Here is a 25,966-nt window from a genome sequence, read left to right as displayed (position 1 = left end):
GATCTTTTTAGTTTTTATTTTTACATTTTTTAATAAGGGTCAGAGTTGTATAGAGATGTATTGTTTAGTATCTTGTTACAACAGACCTCTCACTCCCCTCCAGGGATCGAAGCTTTTTCCCGACACTGCAATTGAATCACACAGCTGCTGGCCTTTATATATGAATTATATTTTATAATGTGGTGTTAAATGTATTATAAATAATAAAATGCAATAAGAAAAACATCTGATAAAAAAATGTGTATGTATTTATTGTTAATTTTTTTAAATGAACCGTATAATGGATTTATGCATTAGCATATCATTTGATGCATCATTTCTAGGGATGTAACGATTAATCGTAAGGCAGTTAAAAATCGATTCATAGGTGTCACGGTTCATATCGATACTGTGAAAATTTAATCGCAGTACTTATTTAAACAGCAGAGGCGCTATACTTTTATCCTTCTCTTGTCCAGAAGTGTAGGCGGCGGACGGAATCTGCTACTACTTTCTTTCTGGCCGCCTTCTACTCTTAAACATATTCATAAATGATTCCTTACCCCTTTAGCACCGAAAGAATATCTGTAATATTATGTGAATATCTGTAAAAGTCACGCTTTTCTATTAGCTCTGTCTGCTAGCACATAGCATCTCTTCTTCGCTGCGAGAATAGTTGCATGCCAACCAACCACTGGGTTACCATAAATACAATGCAATGACTGTTTTTTTTTTAAAGTCCAATTGTTAAGGCACAAAATACATTTTCAGTGGCACTTTTAAAAAGAAAAAGAACTACTATGCAGTTTTGCATTGTTTACTATAGAACCAGAATTTAAATGAATAGGCTTCTTCTTCATTTGTGTTATTCCTTTATTTATTTCATTCACGATTTATTTTTAGTTAAATTGCATTGTTTTGAATAGTTTGTCAAGGGATTCTTTTGACAATGAAAAAATAAAAGGAAAATATTTTCTAGTTTTTTTCCCCAAAAAAATAAAGGAATAATTTTCAGTCATTTTTCTACAGTCCCATTTTGCAAAATAAATCGTGAGAGAATCGTATCGTGAACCCAGTATCATGAATCGAATCGTATCTGGAGTTGAGTGAATCGTTACATCACTAATCATTTCCTTAAAGCTGTTGGTTTTTAACATTCCTCGCTGCAAATTCACAGAGAAACCTTCACCATGGCAACTTTACTTTGAAAGTGATTTATGTGCTCTTGAGAAATTGGAGATTTGTGCATTTATGCTCCAGCTTTAAATGAGTTTTCTGAGATTTTATCGTCAAAAAGTCTTGTTTTTTTTCCCACCCAACTTGATTGTGCTTGTGTTTATATTGCAGTGGAATATATTTCTTGTTTTAATTATTTTTATACCAAATAATGCAAATAGCCACAGGAAATCAAGAGATTAATGGCAAGTAACAATAATTATTGTTTGGCACCAGAGTTAATTTTGACAAAAAAAAAAAAAAAAATTAATTAATTTGAATTAATTAATTTTAGTCAGTCTTTAGAGTAAAACGCAATTTTAATTTTAGCCGTCAGTTATTATATAGACTAATTTTAGTCAACTAAATAAAATTCTAAAAAGCCGTTACAATTATAGTCGACTAAAATATAGATTCAGTTGATAAACCTGATATGGGATGGTATTAATTTTTGTAAATAAACAGATTTAATTTGATCAATGCATAAGATCACATGATCACATGAGTTCTAATTGGATTTTGTATCATGTGACAAAATTATAGTTTAACTCAGTTTTTTTCTGTCGTCTATACAAAAAATATCAATATATTTTGATATAGTATTTGTTTACATGTTTGGTTTTAATTAGTCATAGTCTAGTTATTATCACATTAAAAAATGTAGTCGATGAGAACTATGATGAAAATTTTAGTCAACAAAATGAACCCTGCTTTACACATGATGCAATGCATAATTTTTTTTTTTTTTTTTTTAAATAATAATGTTATAATTTTGTTCCTTTTGAGAAAAAAAGACATAAATGTTGCAGAAAAAAAAAAGATTATCCCTAAAGCTGGTGTTAAATTTAACTACAGGTCTATTATTCAGAGACAGTAATTAAGTGCTAATAGTGGCTAACAGCTTGTGCAATGACAGTTTGTGAATGAATAGGCATTAAAGAAAATGAACCAGGGATAATATCTAGTTTTAAATGTGTGCGTCAAACGCTGCTCATTAAGATTAAAAAAATCCAAACGTTTGTTGACAAAAACCAAAGTCACATAAAAAGCTCCAGACGCTAAAATATTCAACTAACTTTCCACTGCAAAATGTGCAGCAAGGAAAAGTTATGTCATGATGACACGTGATGGGCTTCTGGTTGCCACGGTGACGGTGGAGAATTCCAGGTCAGTGTCATCACCAGCACAGCATGGCTCCCTGTTCACTGTGTTCTCCAGAGGAACCAGAGAGTGGTTCACACGCTGCCTCAGAGACAAGAAAGGATTCTTTGTTCAGCTGGAAATGCTGAGCAGTGGCTGTAGCAGCAGCAGTAGATGGGTGTGGCTTAGAATCATTGTGTTACACACACATCAGACTGGCTATCCAACTACTGCCATTTACAGGACAGTTTAAGACAGACATAGGCAACTGGTGGCCCGGGGGCCAGATTCAGCCTTAGGTCTAATTTTATGCGGCCCCCAAAGTCAATGTACAAAATGACAAGAGCAATAATAGATTAAAAAACACAAATAATTAAAACATTGCAGGAAAATACAGAAAAAGTCGAGAGAAAAAACACAGAAAAAGTCGAGAGAAAAAACACAGAAACTACCACAAAAATAAACAAAACGACAACAGTTATACACAAAATTACTCAGAAAAGTATACAAAATGACAGAAAATGACAACAAAAGTACACCGAAAGACTAGGAAAACACAAAATATGACTTCAAACCCACAGTACCACTGACAAACAAGCAAAACGACAACGGAAATACACAAATATCACTCCAAAAACCGCAAAATGACACAAATACACGACATGACTCCAAAAAAAAATCATTTTACAGAAAAAATACACAAAAACACGACAGAAATGCACAAAATGCTTCACAACAAGACAACATACATACACAGAAAGAGAGAAAAACACACAAAATTAATATAAAAACTCTTTGTTCTTTCCTGTATTAACGCTCAGATCACTCATTATTCTAAATGCTGACATGAATGTTGATCATGTGACCCTCTGATCAAAGAAGCACATTTTTTGTGGCCCCACTGGAATAAAAGTTTCCTACCTCTGGTTTAAGAGGTTGTATAAGAGGATATTGTATGTAAATGCAATAAAAACAGGCATTTGCAATGTCTTCAAACCAGCACCAAATACAGTGATTAGAAACTGTTTGTGTTCATAGTCAAAGCAGAATATAATCCATTTATCCACACCTACAATAAACATGTTTCAGGATGTAATTCAGAGTTCAGACTGAACATTTTTTTGACAAAATGTCAATAACTAGAGCAGGAGTGTCAAACTAAGTGTCGTTTAAAGGCCAAATTCGGACCAGTGTGATTGTAAATGGGCCACATATTTTAAAGGGAAAACTACAAGATTAATGTGCTCTAGTTTGCACGTCCATGTATAAATGACATCTAAGTTATGTGAGGAACCGACAACATCCAAGCAACAAGTCACCTTCATTTTAAATTAATTTAAATCTTCATTTTCATAATTTTTTATTTATTTTGGGAACATTTTGTGGGATAATTTGAGGAATATAGCAAGGATTTTGAAATAATGTAGCATTCTTTCTCCAATTTGAGATAAAGAATAACTGCATCATGTGACATAAACATATATAAAATGTGCAAATACTGAGGATTTTCAGTGAATGTGTGTGTTTGGAGGGAAGGTGATATCTACAACTGAATTAATGTCTTATTTACGCAATAATTCTTTTCACTGTCTCCTGTGGGCCACATTAAATGATTTGAAAGGTCGGATTTGGACCCCGGGCCTTAAGTTTGACACGTGACAAATAGTATGACTAATTAAAAACAAACAAACACGTGAATGAAAACTACATCAAAAATATATTGATATTTTTGTCAACTAATAAACACTAAACTAAAATCCAATCAAAATAGGGATAAAGTTCAAATTTCGAGAACGAAATTGAAATGTTGAAATTAAAGTAGAAATTTTGAAAATGGACTCAAAATACAAAATTGTGATAAAAGTCAAAGGTGAAATCTATGGAAGCGGACTTTAAATCTCGTCTTTTCGAATTCAATCTTGATTCTTGATTTGCCCAAAATAATTTTTGACATTAAAATTGGTCCTAATCCGCTTTCATAATAAATGGTAACAAACTTTAATAAAAAAAACAGTTTTATGCTTTATATTTTAGTCGACTATAACATATTTAGTTGACTAAATCTTAATGTCATTCAGTTGGTTAAAACTAGACTTTGGCTGAAATAGTTCTGATGACTAAGTTTGGCTGAAACAACTTAAACTAAATCAAAATTTGCTGTGACCAACAACACTGATGTATCACACACATGCAGTTTTCTTGATCATTTCTCTTTTTATTAATAAGTTATTGATTACAATATATTATCAGGTGCTTTTACACATTAAAACAAACATTTCACCAGTGGATTTGGATCAGAAATGGTGAATTAATCCCAGATGTTCATTCAGTCCCAGCTGCGTTTGTGACATCACAGTGAGGCGTTGTCATCACCAGACACCTGAGCACAATAACAAATACCTGTATTAAACACACCTTCACACCTATTAAACACACGCGCACACACACACACACACACACACACACTGTTTACTCTCTGACTCACTGAACGTTGGCCTGTTTGTATTATTGGGAAGGTGTTTGGGACCTTTGATAAGAAACACTAGAGTCGATCGTTGCCATGTGTGCAGCTAATAACACGGTGTTCGATTAGGATATTTCATTGTTCTATGAATCTGTGATGACCACATTTATTTATTGATCTGAATAATATCCACTATTATTTGCACCATAGTATATAGTCATCTTAAAGATGTAAATCCTCATTTTAAACAGAAATAAAATGGGCTGAAAGTGACCAAAAATGGTGGAAAAGGTGGTGAAATGGGATTTTAAACACCACAGAAATTGGTTAAAAGTTGCAAATTAGAGTGGCCAAAAACTGACAGGAAAAAGTGGTAAAAAAAAAAAAAAAAAAGAATATTTTAAGAGTTAAAATTGGCCTAAAAGTATGAACAATTCATTTAAACTGGCAAATAACACGCATGACAAATCGTGAATGTGGTTAAATTGGCAAAAAATAAGCATGAAATATGTTGAAAAGAGGTTAAAAGTGACAATAATGGATCAACGTATGCAACATCTGGTGGGAAAAGTGGTGGAAAGGACTTAAAAGTGCTGAAAATGTCTTACAAGTGGAAAAAATGTGCAGAAAATACATTGTAATTTGATAGAGTAGTTGCAAAAATGGGAGTAATGTAGTAAAAATGCATTAAAAGGAGCAAAAATATGGCAAGAAAAAGTGACGAGAATAAGTTAAAATATGGAAAGTTTGCAAAAATGCAAATTGTTCAGTTAGTTTCTGGCGACCCCCTCCCAGTGTCTCGCGACCCCATATGGGGTCCCATCCCCAAGGTTGAGAACACTGCTCTAGCGCACATGTATCAAACTCATCAAAAACAGCCCTTTGGAGCATCCGATTCAGCCCGCAGGAGAAAGTAAAAATTACAAAAAAACATGAATCATTGTGTTAATGAAACTCAAACCTGGTGCTTATATCGCATTTTTAATGTTAAACTGTTGAAAAAACTCAAAATTCTTACAAAATCCTTCAATTTTCCTCAAATTATGACATAATATTTCCTTTGATTAAATAGAAGTTGGTCACAAAATCTAGATAATTTAAAATAAAGACACATTTGGGAATAATATCTGTCACTTAATACTTGGATATTGTCAGTTTCTTACATATTTTGTATTTTATGTATATGTAGAAGGATAAACTAGGGCACAATAATGTTAAAAGTATGTTTTCCCACATAAAGTCTGTGGCCCACTTGAGGTCAAACTGCTCCATATTTGGGCCCTGAGTTTGACACCTCAGCTCTAGCACTAATAATTGTTTTTTCTTTTTCTTTTCTTGACTGAATCAAGTTATATTGTTACCATAATAATTGTGAAAGAGAAAGAAAATCATGCATGTTTAGAAGCATAATAACTTACTTACCCCATACAGACAGAGTTTACAGTCTATTCTCACTCTATGGCGCCCCCGTCTGGACTTTCAGACTAAACAACCACAGAAACAGACAAGTTAATAAGAATAAAACTAGCACGAGCGCTAATGCTGTGGAAAACAAATGGTTCTATGAAAAAAGGAAGAAAAACAAGACACAGCATCATAATAAAAACACACAGACAAAATCAATAAAATCTGCTCAATTTTCTGCAAAAAACCACACAAAACTAACTCATTTCCCAGAGATTATTTTAGGTAATGTTTAATTATTATTTAACAATTTGTCAAACTTTACAAATAAATGAACGACAAATGCATTCAACATAATGCTCATGCTAAATAATGTTTAAATCCAAGTTTCCTGATTACTTTGGAATGAATTGTCCGAGCAACAGACGTTTATATAAAACACGTGTCTATATATTGAGGTTCTTACCAAGTGTTCATCCAAAGTTTTTCACATTAAAGTTCAGTCCCAGTTGAAGGTAAATGACTTGCCATTATCACCAGTTCAGCCAGTGACAGGTTAGTGTCATTAACAGAATCAGGTGTGCACTCGTACAAGTGGGAGGGGCTTCCACCTGGCCCCTCCCCCTGCTTATCAGGCGGGGAGGAGGCAGTTTGGCAGAACAATGTTACTGTACAGTCAACTCTAGTGAGTGTTCTTGAAAAAATCTCACATATACCGTCTTAAAATCTCTCAGTCATTGAAAAAATATGAGAAATATCTCCTGTGACACAACACATACAAAATGAATACACAAAAGAAGAAGAATATTTAGGATAACAATAGGTTCCTAACACGTTGTTATAATGTTAAATATTTCAGTTAAAACAAAAGCGGCATCTTTAATGATTCTGTCCTTGGTCATTTTGAGTAAAATTACTGTAATGAACCATGTTCGCTGTAAAGATGAACTTTTTAGTGTTCAGAAACTGATGGAATTTCTCAGACAGAGCACATATTAGCGGAGTTACAGTCTCTTAAATGAATGCGTTTCCGAGATGCGTTGGACAATTTCATTACTTTGTAAAATATCCCTGGACAGCCTTAACAAGACGTGAAAAGAGGGTCACCCTATGGTCACCCTATCTTAAGGTTTGTTGACACCAAACGCAACTTCAACTACAGCTGAATAAATCGCCCATGATAAGTCGCTTATAGTCGCGCGTTCTCCTCGCTTCATCCACCTCGCAGTGACGTGACATGGGGAGAAACTCACTGACGATTGGATGTCGCGACACAGCGTCACTCAAAGTGGCTTGAAAGGTTCAAAATGTTCCACTTTGAGCAACTTCCAGCAACTCAGGTCTCGCGATTGAGTCGCCAGAATCGCGCAAGTCGCATTGCAAGAAGGGAGGTCGCTTGACGTCTTTTACACTGATTTCTGCTATTCTTCAACTTTATTCTTGGTAAGACAATAAATATCTTTGATTTGTCTGTCAAACATATTTTAATGAAACTAAAACTAAAGAGAAAATGTTCTTTAACTGTTGGCCATGGATCTCGTCTTACTCTGGATACTGTGGTCTTGAACACAACACTGGTGAACGCACCTTTAGAGTAAGTATGTATGTAATAATTACTATAGCAATGTATTCAGTGATTTGTTTTAATAAAAGTAAAGTTGATAAAAGCTGATAAAAAGTCCTTACCTTAGCGCACAGAGGATACCAGTGGAAGGTTTGTGAAGTCTCGTCATCAAATCTCCAGCCGTCCAGTGGGATGAGAACTTCCCCGAGAAAAACTTTCTTTCTCCATGTCCCTAAATGCCACACAGAGGCCTGCAGTCTCTTTCCGAACAGTAGGTGGCGCTCTATGTTATACTGACGACAAACACAGAAAATAAAACCTCAACATCGACTCAGTTATTATGTGTTTTCATTGTATTTCTACCTTTAAAACTTCATTATAAACCGGATCCGTCGTCTTCTTCACCGACGTCTTGAGTTTGTTGCTTTTATCTGGCAGCACGTAGACTTTGACATAGCTAGACGTACAATATAGTGACGGTTTGATGAAGGAGTCGTTTAACAAAGTGAAGCTTCAACACAAAGGTGGATCAAAGCTTTCTTACGGGTGACACTTTCCCCTGTTGTCTCCGTGCGTGAGGTTCCTACAGCCGCCGACGCTGATCTCCAGACACGAGGAGCTGCTGTTGTAGGTCACGGCGAGCTCCAGTTCTCCTGACACACACATGCTTTCATAGAGGCCACAGTCTGTGCTGATGCTGCTGTTACTGCCCTGAGAAAAACAAACATGGCCTCTAATGTGAGCTTTTAAAGAAGCTTAAAAAATAGCTGAAGGAACTTTGCATTTGTCGTCAGTTTTTCCCAGTTTTCATTTTGACACAAATTTAATTTTAGTCATATTCTTTTGATTAAAATGCAACTTAGTTTTATTCAAAATTAAGTCATCAGTTATACTCTAGTTTTAGTCAATTATTGACAAGATTTTAGTCGACTAAATTATAAAACACAAGAGTCAACCTGTTATTGGGATGCGTTATTGTTTGTAAATACACGACGGATTTGATGTGATTAATGTGTAAAATCACATGATCAGATGAGTTCTGATTGGATTTCATCTCATGTGACGAAATTATAGTTTTAATTTTATTAGTTGACTAAAATATCTTTTTTTTTAAAGATTAATTTATCATTTTTAGTATTATATGGGATGATTTTAATCAGTATTATTTTGTCGACCTGAATGTAATTTTTTTAAGTGACAATAACTAGAGTATATATATATATAAATATTATAATATTATATATATAAATATTTAAATATATAACTATATATACAGTAGGGCAAAAAAATATTTACAAAGTATATTACCCTAATTTATATTAAAAAAAACATACATGTTGATGAAAACTATGTCAAAATGTTTTTATATTTGCGTCAATTAATAAAAACAAAACTAATTTCGTCACATGGGACAAAATCCAATCGGAACTCTTGCGATCATGTGATCTTACATTGATCACAACAAATCTGTCTTTGTGTATTTACAAACATTAATAATGTATAATCAGTTTTCTCAATTGTAACTGAATCTTCAAAAAATGCTTCACTTAGTCGACTAAACTCTCATAGTCATTTATTTGACTAAAACTACATTATACAGGAACTGAAATGGATTTGATCCCATGTGACAAAATCAAAGTTGAATTTTAATTGAAATTTTATTAGTCGACAAAAATATCAATAAAATTTGATATTCACATAGTTTATTTTTCCGTTTAGTTGTAGTTTAGTTGACGAAAACTCTGACGTAAAACTTTTGTGAACAAAATGAGCGTACTGGTTTTGACTCACTCTCTTTCCTCCAGAATAACCAGAACTGATGGACGTGTCGTCGTCGGCTCCAGTGGACGAACCCTCCTGATCACTGTCTTTGTTTTTCTTAAACAAGTTTGGCAAACTGGGGAATTTAAGGAGCTGCAAAGACAAAACACACAGACTTTTATACACAAATCACACACACTGGAGCCCTATTGGTTTGATTTTTTAAATGAATCAAAAATGTATTTATCCTCTGTTTTCAGTGTAGCCAAAAACCTGTTATCTAGACATTTACGTGTGGATATTATCTTCAAACTAAACATTATATTTATATTTTTAAGAAACATAAATTAATTTATTATTTGGATGATTGTGATATGTGCAGCAAAAAAGTGAAAAAATCATTCAAGCTTTTTCTTAGTGTGACGTCAGTGTAAATGTCTAAGATGCTGATCATTTTATTACTAATCTGTGTAAAAGTGAAAAAAATAAATAAAAAATGGTGATATTGAAAACTATAACTAACCACATTTCTTAACTTAAGAAAACTTTAAATATTCAAATTTAAAACGATCTATAGTAAACAACTAGTGGTTTAAAATGTATATACATTAATTTCTGATGAAGTTATTATAAAAGCAAAATTTGACTTACATGTAGCTTAAAATAAATCTTTAGCAACAAAGGGAGAACATGCAAACTCCACAGAGAAAGGTCCAAGTTTTCCAGTCTGGGAATCAAACCATCAAACCCAGTCTGGGAATCAACAAGGCTTTATTGCTGGAAGGCAGAAGTGTGAACCACTAAACCAGTGTTTTTCAACCTGCGGGCCGTGACCCTATTTGAGGTCGCCTGAAATGTCTAGTAATTTATTTAAAATAATATTACTGATTAAAAGCTTTTTTTTTTTCTATTACCATTAAATAGCTATTATTATTGAATTATTTTTAAAAATGAAAACACAACGCACATTCTTAAACAACTGTATTATGTACGTTCACTTTCAATAAATATGAATCTAGTTCAAATTAAACGCAGTATGAAAATATCTGAGATGGCTGAATTTATCACCAGTTCTGTATTTGTAACACGGTATAACAAAAGTCATTTAAAAAAAATGTCAGAAAGTTGTGATATCGACATGTGGTCATGAACCAAAAAAGGTTGGGAACCATTGCACGAAACCCAAAATGTTTCAGTTTGTTACATTTTACATTATTATCCTAGTATCCTATTCTATTCTATTCTATTCAATCCTGTTCCATTCCATTTTGTTTCTATTCTATTCTATTCTATTCTATTCTATTCTATTCTATTCTATTCTATTCTATTCTATTCTATTCTATTCTATTCTATTCTATTTCATTCTATTCTATTCTATTCTATTCTATTCAATCCTGTTCCATTCCATTTTGTTTCTATTCTATTCTATTTCATTCTATTCTATTCTATTCTATTTCATTCTATTCTATTCTATTCTATTCTATTCTATTCTATTCTATTTCATTCTATTCTATTCTATTCTATTTCATTCTATTCTATTCTATTCTATTTCATTCTATTCTATTCTGCTTCATTCTATTCTATTCTATTCTATTCTTTTCTATTCTATTCTATTCTATTCTATTCTATTCTATTTCATTCTATTCTATTCTATTCTATTCTATTCTATTCTATTCTATTCTATTTCATTCTATTCTATTCTATTCTATTTCATTCTATTCTATTCTATTCTATTTCATTCTATTCTATTCTGCTTCATTCTATTCTATTCTATTCTATTCTTTTCTATTCTATTCTATTCTATTCTATTCTATTCTATTTCATTCTATTCTATTCTATTCTATTCTATTCTATTCTATTCTATTCTATTCCATTCTGCTTTGTTCTATTCTATTCTATTCTATTCTATTCTATTCTATTCTATTCTATTCTATTCTATTCTATTCTGCTTCGTTCTATTCTATTCTATTCTATTCTATTCTATTCTATTCTATTCTATTCTATTCTATTTCATTCTATTCTATTTCATTCTATTCTATTCTATTCTATTCTATTCTATTCTATTCTATTTAATAAATGAATAAATTGCTGAGCTCACATCAGAGGTTTTGCTGATGTCACTGTCAGACAGACTCTTCTGGCTGCTGTAAGGGAAACATGAACCTCTGCGGTTGGCTCCTCCCACTCTCAGCAGGTCTTCTCTCACATCATTCTGAGAGGTAGAAATCTCTGCAATAAGATCAGTCATTAACCATGATGATTCTGACATTTAATGCAACAAAAAGAAAAGAATAAATGTCTTACTTTTAATATGACTTGTGAAGGAAACCATTAAATCTTCCATGGATGTAGTAAAAGGCTTTGAGTTTTCCTGCAGAGAAACACGTAGAATAACATGATGACTTCACTTGTGTAAATAATGTGATTTATGTGATTTTTACCCCTGAACTGCTCTGAAATGGATGATCCAAGTGTGGGGGCGGAGTCGGAGGCACTACTGAGATGTGGCTGTGAGAATATGAAACATATTCAGTTCATGATTCATAAATAAAGAAGAAAAGACACTAAATAAGACGATAAAGAGGTGAGTTTAACCTCAGTACGTTGTAGGTCTGTAAAAGCTTCTCACCAACCGTTTCATATTCACCTATAAAGAAAAATAACGCACTTATACTCATGACTCAGACATATTAATACAAATAGAAATACTTTAAAATGTGTTTAAGTGATTGATTTTTATTGAATTTGATGCTTATATTGACATGTACAAACCTTTGCTGAATTTTTTGGCCTTTTCCACTAAGAACCAGTCTCCTGAGCGGATCTTCACCTCTCTGAGGAGAACCAATCAGGAGTGAGTGGGTGGATGTGATGGTCACACAAATACACAAAGTTTAGTTCATTACAGATGCTGGGAAATAGATGCAGACGTAGGAAGATAAAGGCCATAATTCACTCCATCAAAACATCTGGAATTATTGCTAAATACTATTATGATATATCAATTGGTCACATTGATGTGTAAGAGTGTCCCGATACAATATTTATATCGGAAATCTGTCCGATAAATGCAAAAAGACGAATAAACAAACAAACAAATGACGAGATTAAATAGGCCTGCATCTAAAATCTGTACGTGCATATATTGTATATTGTATTATTTACTATTATTATTTCTATTTTTCTTTTACTGTAATGTGTGCACGCATTTAATTAACCGTCTTTTACTTAATTATGTACATTTTCTTCCTCTTTGTTCAGTGTTTCTTCTTTTATTCTGTAATATTTCTCGGGCCTCTCTAAAAAAGTAAAGCAGTTCATTCCATACTCCGCTCCAGCTCTTCTATCCAGCAGCAGACAGAACTAAATACTGACAGCAAAAAATTATAAATAATAATAACTGAAATTAACTTTAATTATTTTGCACTTTTAAATTATAATTCGTTTGTATATATTTATTTTTTTGTTCAATTTTTTTTTTTTTTTCAATTGTTGCACAATTTAAACTAGTGCTTATTTTGCATTTAAGAAAATAAAATAAAATAAATTAATAAAATAAATTATATATATATATATATATACATTATTGGATTAGTTGCTGTTATTTTCAGGGTCTTCTCCTTTAATTTTTGTTCTCATAAATAATTGTACATGTCTTTAGCAGACGACATCTTTTCGGTCCTGTTTAGTTACATTTGTCCTTTTGTTGATACTTTTAGTGTAATTGCAGAAAAAGTAAAAACTTAATGAATGTTTGTACTTGAGTCTACATGTTTAAAGCTACCAAAATAAACTAAACTCACAAGGAAAATTGCAGTATTCTGAAAGAAATGGGAGATATTTCAATAATTTGGGATTACTGTGGAACATGGGAAAACTGTGAGCCCCAGTGTAAATACAGTGGAGTTTAAATTTGTGACTTAACTGTAGTAGTTGGTAATTTCACGTCATTTTTACTTTCTGCAGCTCACCAAATTGGATGCGCTGCTAAGGCAGGGGCGTCAAACTCATTTTAGTTCAGGGGCCAAATACGGAGCAGTTTAATCTCAAGTGGTCCTTAGATTTTATGTGGGAAAATTTGTACTTTCAACATTATTGTGCTGTAGTTTACACTTCTACATAAAGACATAAAATACTAGTGACGGATATCAGTCCCAACAGGATTTTCACTTTAAATTTCCTAGATTTTGTGACCAATTTCTATTTAAATAAGGGAAATATTATGTCATAATATGTAGAAAATCGAAGGCTTTATAAGAATTTTGAGTTTTTTCAACAGTTTAACATTAAAAATGACTAATCATGCAATGGGAAAACTGTGAGAACCCGCAAATATTGTTGAGATTCATTCACACAATGATTTTTTTTTTTACGGCTGAATTGGATGCTCCAAAGGGCTGCATTTGGCCCCCGGACCATGAGTTTGATATACGTGTTCTACAGGATTTGAGTTTTTTTTAATGAGGTGATAAATGATGCAGTAAAAACAAAACTGTGTATACGTGACAGAGTGTATGTGTGACTCAGTGCTGAGTCGTACAATCTGTGTCATGCGTTTCTATTTACCTGTAAGCATGACAGACGGTGCACTTCCAGTTGCTCACACCCACTCGGCACTTCGTGCAGATGCGGTGGCTGCAGCCGCAACAGATCGCACCACAGTTCCAGAGCTTTCCCAGAGGCCTCTGGCACCGAGCGCAGGTCCGATCTCCGTATTGACGAGAAAAACTCTTTGCACCTCTGCGTCGAAGCTCCTGCAGCTCATGTTTCATCCTCCTGAAAGAGAGAGAAGAATTGGAGAGACTTTTTACTTAAAGATTCACAACCGTAGCGTGGTTTGCAAATATAAAACATAATTTACAAACCGAAGCATTTTTTGCAAATGAGAAACATACCAATCAAACAAATACTGCATGTTTTACACATACAAAGAAATATGTCTTTGATTACAAAAAATCCTTTAAGTACAAAAAAATTATTTTACAACAACGTAAAACTGTCACATGACAAATTCTTTGCCTTTCAAATGTACACACAAATGCCAAAAAACCTTCTAAGAAATGTCCTGTTTTGTATTGTACTTGAAATATTCTAGTTTGTGCTTCAAGGCCTATCTTTTTTGTTTGTTTGGCTCTGAAAAACATTCTGCATTTGTTTGATAGGTACATTTCTTATTTGCAAAACAGTTATTTGCAAAACTGTGCATTTGTTGGTGAATTATGTTTTGTAATTTGCAAACTACACTGAGTTTGTTCGTGAATCATTGGGCATAAGTAAAATATGTTTCACATTCTGCATTTGTTTGATAGGTACATTTCTTATTTGCAAAACTGTGCATTTGTTGGTGAATTATGTTTTGTAATTTGCAAACTACACTGAGTTTGTTTGTGAATGATTGGGCATAAGTAAAATATGTTTCACAAACAAACTCAGTGTGGTTTGCAAATACAAAATATACTTTACAAACTAATGCATTTTGTTTTGTAAATAAGAAATGTACCAATCAAACAAATACTGCATGTTTTACACATTCAATCTTTGATTACAAAAATCCTTTAAGTACAAAAAACTATTTTACAACAACAGAAAACTGTCACATGACAAATTTTTCGCTTTTCAAATGTACACACAAATGCCAAAAAACTTTCTAAGAAATTTCCTGTTTTGTAATTGATTGAAGAATATTTATTGTACTTGAAAGATTTTAGTTTGTACTTCAAGGTTTGTTTGGCTGTGAAACACATGCTGCGTTTGTTGGATAGGTACATTTTTTATTTGCAAAACAGTGCATTTGTTGGTGAATGATGTTTTGTAATTTGCAAACTACACTGAGTTTGTTTGTGAATTGTTGGGCATGAGTAAAATATGCTTCACAAACAAACTCAGTGTGGTTTGATGCATTTTGTTTCGCAAATAAGAAATGTACCAATCAAATAAATACAAAGAAAAATGTCTTTAATGACAAAAAAATGCTTCCAGAACAACAACATTTTTTACAACAATGAAAGACTGTTTTGTCACTATTTTTTTTCACCTTTTTTTGTACTTGAAATATTTTAGTTTGCACTTAAAGGACCTTTTCTAAACAAAAGAAATGTTTGTGTGTGAAAAACATGCTGTATTTGTTTGATAGGCAAGTTTCTTATTTGCAAAACATTGCATTTGTTGGTGTAATTAGCAACCCACGCTGAGTTTATTTGTGAATCATTGGGCTTGAGTAAATATAAGTTTTTTTTGTTTATGAAGCTTTGACATGAATTTAACTCCTTAACTGCAGACCAATACACGCTGACTTGACTTGAAAATTCCGCAATTACACAAGAAATCGCATGCAACAAACATGAACGCACAGAAGCCACAACCACAACCGATGCAGTGCAAAAAAAGTGTCACTATTTTGCTACACATGCGTCTAAAAATACACATATAGACACAATTGTGTGTTTTTTTTTAAATAAAACTAGCACTTGATTTCAGTTGGTTTGTTTTGATTGTGTTTAACATTGCAAATGTAAAACCAACATGAGATCCATTAAAATGTTTAATAATGAAGTGACTCAGGATCAAAGGATGACAGGCTTTGAAGTGAGTCCTACACCAGGATCCTCAGCATCACTGGAGATCCACTTTGATGATCCCACTCACCTGACTCGGTCCTCTTCGATTATCCGCAGAACTTTGTCTCTGCGAAGAACCTCCAGAATTCTCTCTCTCTCCAGAGCCTGAAGCAAACTTAAGTCCATCATCAGCCCAGTGTGACCAACATCTGTCACCGTCAGTGTTCAGATTCTCTCTCTCTGCTTCACACTCATCTTTATCCTGTCTCCGCCTCCTGTTAACTGGAACTCACCATAGCCCCTCCCACATACACGTTTCCTCTATGATTCTTTGTAAAATGACACAAAACAATAATAGGATGATGGTTATCATGTGTGGCTTATACTGTATCTTCTTTTCCTCATTATGAAAAACACGTCAATGATGACGCAGAGCATAAAAAAAGGCTCAAAGGGGATTTCGTTCTCTTTTATCACTTCTAGTGTGCAACATCATCAGTGTTGCAACATCTTGTACCTTTCTGTGAAAACTGCCAGTTCTCGCCATGCTTCAGTGATGACAGGGCAGTGAAAAAAATGACCAAATGCCAAGCCTTGAATTATTGATTGTTGACGTGTGTCCCACTTTCTTCTTTATTCTCTGTTTTGTCAGCAGATATATCTCATAAAAATGACCTTTGAGACTTGAGTTCACGTATTCCTGGTCACACTTTACCAGAATAACTCAATCTGTGTATTTAAATGTACATGATTTTATGAAGCTGGATAAATGGTAAGAAACACATGGTACACCCTGCATTGGTTACCAGTCCATCATCACAGGGTGAATATAAACCAGTGTTTTCCCACCTTTTTTGGATTGTGACCCTATTTTGACATCATACATCTTTTCCCTAAGATGTTTTTTTTTTCGAGAACAAGTCCCACCCCCTCTCCCCCCCCCCCACATTTGCTTTGTCCTCGAATTTTGCTGTTGTAATTGTTGTTACTGTGTGAGGAGTTTTTTTTTTCTTTCCCAATTCCACACTGTGACCCTCACAAAATGGGGCGTAGCTTGGGACCTGCCTTTTTTTCACCCCCTCTTCTTACCTCGTTTTCCACTTCTCATCTATGAAAAATACGGGGCGCCGCCCTAAGCTTGTGGCGACCCACAGCTCTCCCCGCCCCTGTCCTCCCATGTCATATGTGATTGTCTTTTCATGTTTTCTTAAACAGGATGAAACAAAAACATAATTTTGTTGCTCTGTAACATGTGCAATGACAAAGATTGTTTGATTGATTGATACCGTATTACAAATACAGAGTTGTGGCAGCTTAGATATATTTATACTGCCTTTTACTATATATTATGTGTGTGTTAATTTGTAAAAGAATAATAATTTAAACATCAACAATTTTTTTTCTTCTATTAATTACTGGACATTTCAGGCGACACCAACTAAACTCCAGGTGACCCCACATATGTTTCCCGACCCCAAGGTTGAAAAATAGATCCCTTGCCCACTAACTGACTCCTAGGCTAACATGTCTTTGGATTGGTCGAGGAGCATGTAGGGGAATAAAAATTCCCAGAGAAGGAGAAAACATATGCATTAATATTTTAGGTAATTTTAGAAAGCTTTACTACAATATTAAAATATTGAAATCCTGATTTACTAACATAACAATCAAATTTGCTAAATAGAGTTAACAAAATAGACTGGACATCACTTCCAGTGTGAGCTAAATCTTTTTGCATCATGTCCTTGTAATATTTGGCGTGTTTCAACAAACTCCCAGATGACATTAGGAACAGAGGCGTACGCACTGATGACTCATATTGTTCTGCCAGTTTGACAGATGCAATGTTCATTGAAAGCTTAGAAAATCAAACTGCAACATGATTGTGCAAGTTTTTACACATGCAAGTATTAAGTAAACCAAGCAATTTCTTTTCAAAATCGAATTTAGACTTAAATTATTGTCCAGTTACTGCTGAAATCTTCCTAATTCATAACGTTAAGTTATTTTTTAATCTACTTCAAAGGATTTCCTCTGGTTTTTTTCTTTTTAATGGTGTTACATATTTCAGCCAGGTCAACTGACTACAATTGTACAGCAATCACAGCCATTAAAGCACAAGTTGACTACTTTACTTTAAATAAAAATTATGTAGTTACAGAAGAGATGACTGACCATCATTCGATTTATCAAAGAACTTGGATCTGTAAAAAAAAAAAAAAAAAACATAATTCTTCCGAGTCAGAAACTACAAAAACACCTATGATTTTAACCCAGAGGTAATTTAATTAATCTTGTTTACTAAAATCACCAAAGTTCAGCAGCATCAGTCAACATTAATGAACCATGATTAAGTCAAACGTCAGGATTTCAGGGCAATGATGGCCAAAGGGGAAATTAGTTTAACACGTTAGTAATTTGTTTACAGATCCCAGTCGATGGATGTTTGACCTTCTGAGGATCTTGTGGCACAAAATACTATATTTCCTATTTATTATATAATTCCCTTTAGTTTTGATGCTTAATTAAACCCAAACCAATGAGTGAGTTTATAAAGGTTTGAAAGGAAAAAGTAACCGTCATTGACTCCATTAACTGTTCAATAAGTTAATGAGAATATTACGATTTTAAAACGCAAGCTAAAAACCTATTTACTTTTATGTAGTGCTTTATAATTTTGTATTTTTATTCTTTGAATTATATGATCCTTTAAATCTTTTAATATTTTTGTTCTAAACTTTTAGTTTTTATGCTAATTTTAGCGTTTTATATTTTATAAATTCTTCCCTTCTCTGTTTTTAACCTTTTTTTTTTTAATCTCCGACTCAACTTTTTTAATTATTTGATCAAATCTTTAATTATTTTATTATTTAAAAAAAAATATATATATTTATTAAATAACTTCTGTGTGCATTAGTCGCTAAACTTTTCTTTGGTTTTTTTAATTATTTTAACTTTTGTCAATCACTTTAGTAAAATTTTGTGAATCATTTGATTGAATTGAAATTGTAAAGAAATGTGTTATAAAAAGAAAGTTTGACTGATTTATTGGTTAAATAAGAGGACTGAAGCCTATTCCTCTAGTCTATTCTACACAGCAGACTTTGTTAAACCATGAATACGTTAATCTAACAATTTCTTGCAAATTACTTGAGGGTTGTTAGTTTAATGTAAAAATACCAACATGACAACCTTTGAATATCTATCGCCCTGGCGTTATTTGAGTTCATAATGGCATCCTTAATAAAGATCTTTAACACGCAACCCTGTGCTGAGATTGAGTGCAACGGCAATTGTGGTTATGTGGTGTCTGAGTTGACATCCGAGAAGCAACGGTAGAAGAACGTCGACTAAGCCTGTGAACACACGTAGAGCCTGAACACAGTCATCTGAGCAGCGTGAGAACAACCAGCCCAGTCCCCCACAGAGACTCCTTTCCTGGAAGACCTGAGAGTGTGATCTACTCGAGTACTCACAATAAGTAACTCAATAGACGCCACAACCCATTTCCAGTTAAACACCCTGATACTGTTGGTGGCAGAATCGCCGGTCAGTTTTCTGAATAATGACACCTTAACATATTACTCACAAAGACAAAAACAGACAATTGTTGCTTAGGATATCCACTTTGATCTCCTGAAATGTTTCGACTGACAACTTCCAGTCTTTGTCAGAGGCGTCTGCTGATCGCTTTGATGGAAGTACTACAGGGAAGTGAAGGAGACTTCAAAGGAAACATTAAAGTAATTGGCAGACACCTCTGACGACGACTGGCAGTTGTCAGCCAAAACATGTCAGGAGATCAAAGTAAATTTCAGAAGAAAAAATTGTCTGAATAAAATAAACATTGGCATACTATTAAAAAAGAAGACAAAAAGAAGATGTACACAGAAGTCAAGGAAACATCAAAGCAATCAGCAGACACCTCTGACTGGCAGTTGTCGGTCGGAACATGTCAGGAGATCAAAGTGAATTCCCTAAGAAACAGTTGTCTAAAAAATTAACTTTTACATAATATTTAAAAAGAAGATAAAAAATAATCTTGCTAGAATTGCTACACGGAAGTCAAGGAAACTTCAAAAAAAACATCAAAGCCATCGGCAGACCCCTGTGACGAAGACTGGCAGTTGTCAGTAGAAACATATTGGGAGATCAAAGTGAATTTCCTGAGAAACAGTTGTCAGAGGAAATGAAACCTTAACATACAGCTCCTCTATTTAAAGAATGACCTGTAATAAACCCTGAGCTCTGAAAATACGCACACACCTTCTCTTCTCGTTTAAGGTAAATGAAAAGTATAAAACAGATAAACCCACTCAGAACCCATTTTAACTCTGGCTAACGACGAGTGCACAATACAACTGTTAAATTTCTGACAGCACTTGGGAAAACTGTCAAATACAATGCAAAGCCAGATTTCTGACATGATAACAAGGTCGCTGCAGGGAGCAGAAGTAAAAGCTGCAACATGCGACGGACTGGCTCTCTGTGCAGCCAGGCGTGGTCAGTCTGAGGAAGTGGCAGAGATGGAGACACACTGAGCTCAGTTTCCTTCCTTTATGTCCTCAAACCTGCAGTACGTGCTAAAAGAGCAGCTACAGCTGAGGTGAAACGTTACGTTTCCACTTGTTCTGGGTTGGAAATCTATATGCAGATGAAAGGATTTAAAACAACTGTAACACAGAGAGTCACAGATAGGATAGTCACAGAGATGAATGTTGTAGATTTAAAAAAAAAAAAACAATCAAAGGAAATATCAAAGCGTTCAGCAGACACTTCTGACAAAGACTGGCAGTTGTCAGGCGAAACATATCAGGCAAAACATGTCAGGAGATCAAAGTTTATTTCCTGAGGAACACTGATCTGAATAAATGAAACCTTAACATATTATTAAAAAAGAATCTTGCTGGAATTAATGAGTAAATGGTTTCATTTTTCTACACAAATAGGCCATAGGTGTGTGTACACCCCCACATTCACACATTGTTTGAACGGACACTATGGAAATAAATTATTTCACTGCACGTGGCAATCAAAAACCCTGATTTGATTTGATTTATTTCCACAATACTGTAGATGGGAGAAGAAATAATTTGTACACAATTTGATAGCAAACCTCTATGAAAAATATACATCAGTGAGCAAAATGGAAGAATATAGAAAGGATGCATATAGTGGTGAACATGTTGGACTTCTAATTATAAAGCACATTATTTATTCCCAGAAGCACACAATGCATTTATCTCAAAATGTACAAAATATTAATTAAAAACTTCTAAAAATGTACAAAAAAGAAACTCAGAACGTCTATAAGGCAACATTTAGCAGGAATAAAATGAAGTAACTGATAGATGCTTCCAGCTGTGGATGCCAGCTCTCCAGATGTGTGGCAGATTTCTCTCACAAAATGGAACAATTCTGAGTGAATTTCATCCGAAACGTCAAAAGTTGCCCTTTGTTCGTGCACAAATTTTCCCTGTCAACCTTTTGTTAACAGAGTGAATCAAAAATGCATCGTGGACAGACCTCTAAAATAAAAACAGAATGAAACTAAAGTTTGTGAGTTGTTGTGTCTGAAAAAAAGAAAGAAATGTAAGTGCAGCATCAGGTTAACCTGAATCCAAACAGCCATTTCCTGAAGGAGCAATATGGCTTCCTTTGGGAATGTCACAGACTTCAGGCTGTTTTTAGAAATGTTTTGAGCTGTAATGTCTCTTCCACTGATAACCTGTCATGGTAGAAACTGAGTCCAGTCAGCAGCTCGATATCTCGGACTCTGGCAGCATGAAACGAGAGCCAGTCCTCCACCCACTTAAAATCTGATCCATCCTGAAAGGAAGCAGTCACACACATAAATAAAACCAACAAATCAAAACCAAACAATTAAACTGTAAAATATACTTTTAATATGTTCCACTTTTATCTCCTGACATGTCTTCACTGACAACTGCCAGTCTTCGTCATAGGCATCTGCTGATCACTTTGATGTTTCCTTTGATTTTTCCTTTATTTCTGTTATTACGTGGAAGTGAAGGAAACATGTCTGAATAAATGAAACATTAACATATTCAAAAGACAACTATATCGTTATTGGAATTACTATGCAAAAGTCATTGAAACATCAAAGGACTGGCAACTGCCAGTCTTCGTCAGAGGCGTCTGCTGATGGCTTTGATGTTTCCTTGACTTCTGTGTAATTACACAAAATTCAAGGATACATTTCTGAATAAATGAAATATTAACATATTCAAAAGGAAGAAAAAAATAATGTTGCTGGAATTATTAAGCAAATGTCAAAGAAACATCATAGGACTGACAACTGCCAGTCTTCGTCAGAGGCATTTGCTGATCGCTTTGATGATTCCTTTGAAGTTTCCTTGACTTCCGCGAAGTAATTCCAGAAAGATTCTTTTTGCTGGAATTACTTATTAAAGTGGAAACATCAAAGAGATCAGCAGACGCCTCTGAAGAAGACTGGCAGTGGTCAATCGAAATATGCCAGGAGATCAAAGTGGATATTCTAAGGAACAGTTGTCTGAATAAATGAAACCTTAACATATTATTCGAAAAGGAGACAAAACTAATCTTTCTGGAATTAAAATGTACTTTGATGAAGTTTTTCCCCTGTGTGGGAAGTGACGGTGCAGTCCGTGGTGCTACTTACAGAGCAGCTCTCTGTGTGGTCAGGCCTGTGGGGCAGGATGAAGGAACTGGCCTGAAGAGGACCATTGCAGTTTACTGGTCCGTGTGTGGAGTTCTTGCAGTTGGTCAGAATCATGAAGAAATGTGTCGGCACTGGAGCCTCGTTCCTGGACCCACATGAAGCCACAAAAGGATAGAATATAGACAACAAATGTTAAAGTGTCGGTCAAATCAATCAATCATCTACTGAATTATATAAAAACGCCAAAGTTTTCACTTCCTCTTTTTAAAGCATCTAATATCTCATTGGTGGGTTTCGTTACTAACTAAACACAATCCTTTTCTCAGGTTTTTTTTCTTCTATATTTGCTCTAGTTGATATAAAGGTGACGAATTAAAGCAGGGGTGTCAAGCTCATTTTAGTTCAGGGGCCAAATATGGACCAATTTGACCTCAAGTGGGCCACAGGATTTCAGGAGGGAAAAACAACAATTTTAACATTATTTGTGATTTAGTTTTTAATATCAGTCCTGGCCATATCTTCACTTAAAAAAATATTGATTATGTAACCAATGTTTGTGTAATATAGAGGAATTTCGTGGATATCTTTATAAGAAATTGCAAGATTTGTGGAAAAATTTAGAGTTTTTTTTCCCCACCACAATTTGCAATTAAAATGACTGCATTCATGTGAAACTCCAAGCCCTTAAAAATATTACAGAGTTTGATTAAATTGGTGATTTTCAGATATCTACAACTGGATTATTTGGGAATTTACAGTTATCTCTGTCACATATTTATTTATTCAATATTAGATTAATTAGGCGTCTTAGGGAATTTAGATGTATCACTGCAGTACACTGTAATTAGACAGGATGTAATCTTTAAAAGGGCATCAATAGATGGGTTTTTTAGCCAATAGCGAGCCTTTTTCTTCATACTAGGTACACTATTGGTTAACAAATATCCCAATCATTAGAAAACTCAGCCAATCTTGGTATGTGTGGTGAGTTTAAACATATTTGTGCCATTACTTCAGGCTTTTTAGAGAATTGTTGGCCAGCTAAACATCCGTCTGCGGCCGACTCACCCAGAAACTCTTCTCAGTGCATCAACGTTTCCATCAAAGTCTGCATCAAACACTGGCCCACTCATGACATTCACTCCGTTCAGCTGGTGTGAATATTTAGGAAGCAGGACGTTGTGGATATGAAGCCAAACATCTGTGAAAAATACACAAAGGAAATCATTTCATTCATAAATCATACTGTGATATACAGAGAGGGTTTGACACAGTGTTTGTTCCGCAATACAAATGGCAAGAAAAACAAATCCTAAAGACTTTGTAAAAGCAGATATAAACCAGCAGGTGGCGTCTTCTGACAGAATAAATGTAAAGCTTAAACATACACAAACTGCAGCTTTTTTTGTTTTAAAGTGGAAGCATTACATTAACAATCAGTGACAGCCATTTTCAGATTTTCTACCCTGTCAGTGACTTTAAAGCTATTTTTTTTGCTTTAGTGACAACTCTAACATCTGAACATTGTTTCCTTACATAAAACAAATAAAAAAAACACTGACACCAGGCTTTTGATGATAAAAAAAAGCCTCCAACCCCCCTCCTCCCAACATGCAAAGATGACCCAGTTGTTAGCCCTGTTAGTTGATGGTTTTATCTCACCATCGCAACATTATCAATAATCTACTCATGTCCACACAAGCTCTGTGTTAGTATGTGGAGCTGTGAGCTGCTGGATACGTCACAATATCACTCTGTAGCACCATAATCTCACTCGTTCCTGCTTCTTCCTCCTTTGCTGGGTAGCATCAGTGGCTAATCTCTCATCTAAAGGTGCACTGCTGTCATCTTCAGGGCACAGTTGTTCACTACAACAACCCACAGCTTAGATATTGATGAGGGACCTCCGCCAGGGTGTTTTCTAGTAATCCCAGTAGGGATGTAACGATTCACTCAACTCCCGATACGATTCGATTCACGATACTGGGTTCACGATACGTTTCTCGTAAAATACTGTACAATTTTCCTTTTATTTTTCATTGTCAAAAGAATTCCTTGATAAACTATTCAAAACAATGCAATTTAACTAAAAATAAATCTTGAATGAAATAAATAAAGGAATAATACAAATGAAGAAGCCTATTAATTTAAATTCTGGTTCTATAATAAACGATGCAAAACTGCACTTTTTCTTTTTTAAAAGTGCAACTGAAAATGTATTTTGTGCCTGAACAATTGGACTTTAAAAAACAAGAAACAAAAAAAAACGTGATTGCACTGATTTGAGTCATATTTGTTTGAACCAGCAGAGGGCGCTGGTAACACAGTGGTCGGTTGGCATGCAGATATTCTAGCAGTGAAGAAGAGAAGCTATGCTAGCAGACAGAGCTAATAGAAAAACGTGTCTTTTACAGATATTCAAGTAATATTACAGATATTCTTTCGGTGCTAAAGGAGTAATGAATCATTTATTAACATATTTAAGAGTAGAAGGCGGCCAGAAAGAAAGTATTAGCAGACTCAGCCCGCCGCCTACACTTCTGGAGTACTGAAAAAAGTACTGCGATTCAATTTTCAGAAAATCGATATCAACCGTGATACCTATGAATCGATTTTTAACTGCCTTACAATTAATCGTTACATCCCTAAATCCCAGTGAAAAAACGCAAATGATGAGTTGTCTCGTCAATGGCAATGAGCGTTTGGATTTGAAATGACGAGTTATCTCTTTTTGATGAAAGTAGAGGCTTCAATCTGTCAGAATCTGGTGTCAGATTTCAGATAGTCATAGTAAAAAATATTCTGTGGGTCTTTAAAATCAGTCAAAATGCTCAAAAACGGCTGGCACTGAGGGGGGTAGAAAATCTGAAAATGGCTGGCACTGAATGAGTTAATGTGGTGAATGAGCTCAGTCTGATGACAAATTTAAACACAGCATCAATAACTCTGACTTTTTCACAGACAAAATTAGTATGTGCAAAGTAACACAAAGTTCTACACAATCAAATGAAGAGATGAATGTATAATCCCTAAGAGCTAAAACCTAGAAACCCATTAGGACGATTCCATAACATGTTGTTATTAAATGATAATACAGTGCAATAACAATTGCTCCTGGGAATTACAAAATATGGACTTCTACAAACCAAAAACCCAGGGTTTTTCAACTTTTGGGTCGTGACCCCATGTGGGGTCGCCTGAATTGTCTAGTAATTGCT

The 25,966-nt window shown here is 34.3% G+C and overlaps 2 protein-coding genes across 4 annotated transcripts in view; both read right to left on the bottom strand.

Moving 5' to 3' along the window:
* Positions 1–4,528: 4,528 nt before the first annotated feature.
* sytl3 (synaptotagmin-like 3) lies at positions 4,529–16,307 on the bottom strand. 2 transcript variants are annotated; one of them, XM_028439921.1, is made up of 13 exons: positions 16,173–16,307; positions 14,094–14,303; positions 12,300–12,361; positions 12,123–12,174; positions 11,969–12,035; positions 11,832–11,898; positions 11,626–11,756; positions 9,558–9,680; positions 8,311–8,477; positions 8,130–8,223; positions 7,889–8,059; positions 6,221–6,282; positions 4,529–4,714 (listed from the first exon to the last, which is right to left on the bottom strand). In XM_028439921.1, exons 1-12 carry the CDS (start codon positions 16,271–16,273, stop codon positions 6,250–6,252), a joined length of 1,278 nt encoding a protein of 425 aa, XP_028295722.1. In that variant the 5' UTR covers positions 16,274–16,307; the 3' UTR covers positions 4,529–4,714; positions 6,221–6,249. The 2 variants fall into 2 exon arrangements, with proteins under 2 accessions (XP_028295722.1, XP_028295721.1); XM_028439920.1 differs by lacking the exons at positions 4,529–4,714; positions 6,221–6,282 and having other exon boundaries at positions 7,738–8,059.
* A 4,663-nt stretch (positions 16,308–20,970) lies between these two features.
* enpp1 (ectonucleotide pyrophosphatase/phosphodiesterase 1) overlaps positions 20,971–25,966 on the bottom strand; it is a 33,433-nt gene continuing 28,437 nt past the window's right edge. Inside the window, exons 20-22 of one of the 2 annotated variants that reach the window (XM_028440139.1) lie at positions 23,817–23,949; positions 22,749–22,893; positions 20,971–21,913 (exon numbers count right to left, since the gene is read on the bottom strand). In XM_028440139.1, the coding sequence (XP_028295940.1) occupies positions 21,761–21,913; positions 22,749–22,893; positions 23,817–23,949 (431 nt within the window). In that variant the 3' untranslated portion in view covers positions 20,971–21,760. The remainder of the gene's footprint in view (positions 21,914–22,748; positions 22,894–23,816; positions 23,950–25,966) is intronic. The other variant, XM_028440140.1, reaches the window with a different exon arrangement.

Source organism: Gouania willdenowi, chromosome 24 (assembly GCF_900634775.1).
Source record: "Gouania willdenowi chromosome 24, fGouWil2.1, whole genome shotgun sequence".
Lineage (NCBI taxonomy): Eukaryota > Metazoa > Chordata > Actinopteri > Blenniiformes > Gobiesocidae > Gouania > Gouania willdenowi.
The sequence above is the reverse complement of the archived record's forward strand: the minus strand, read 5'-3'. Positions and strand labels throughout refer to the sequence as shown.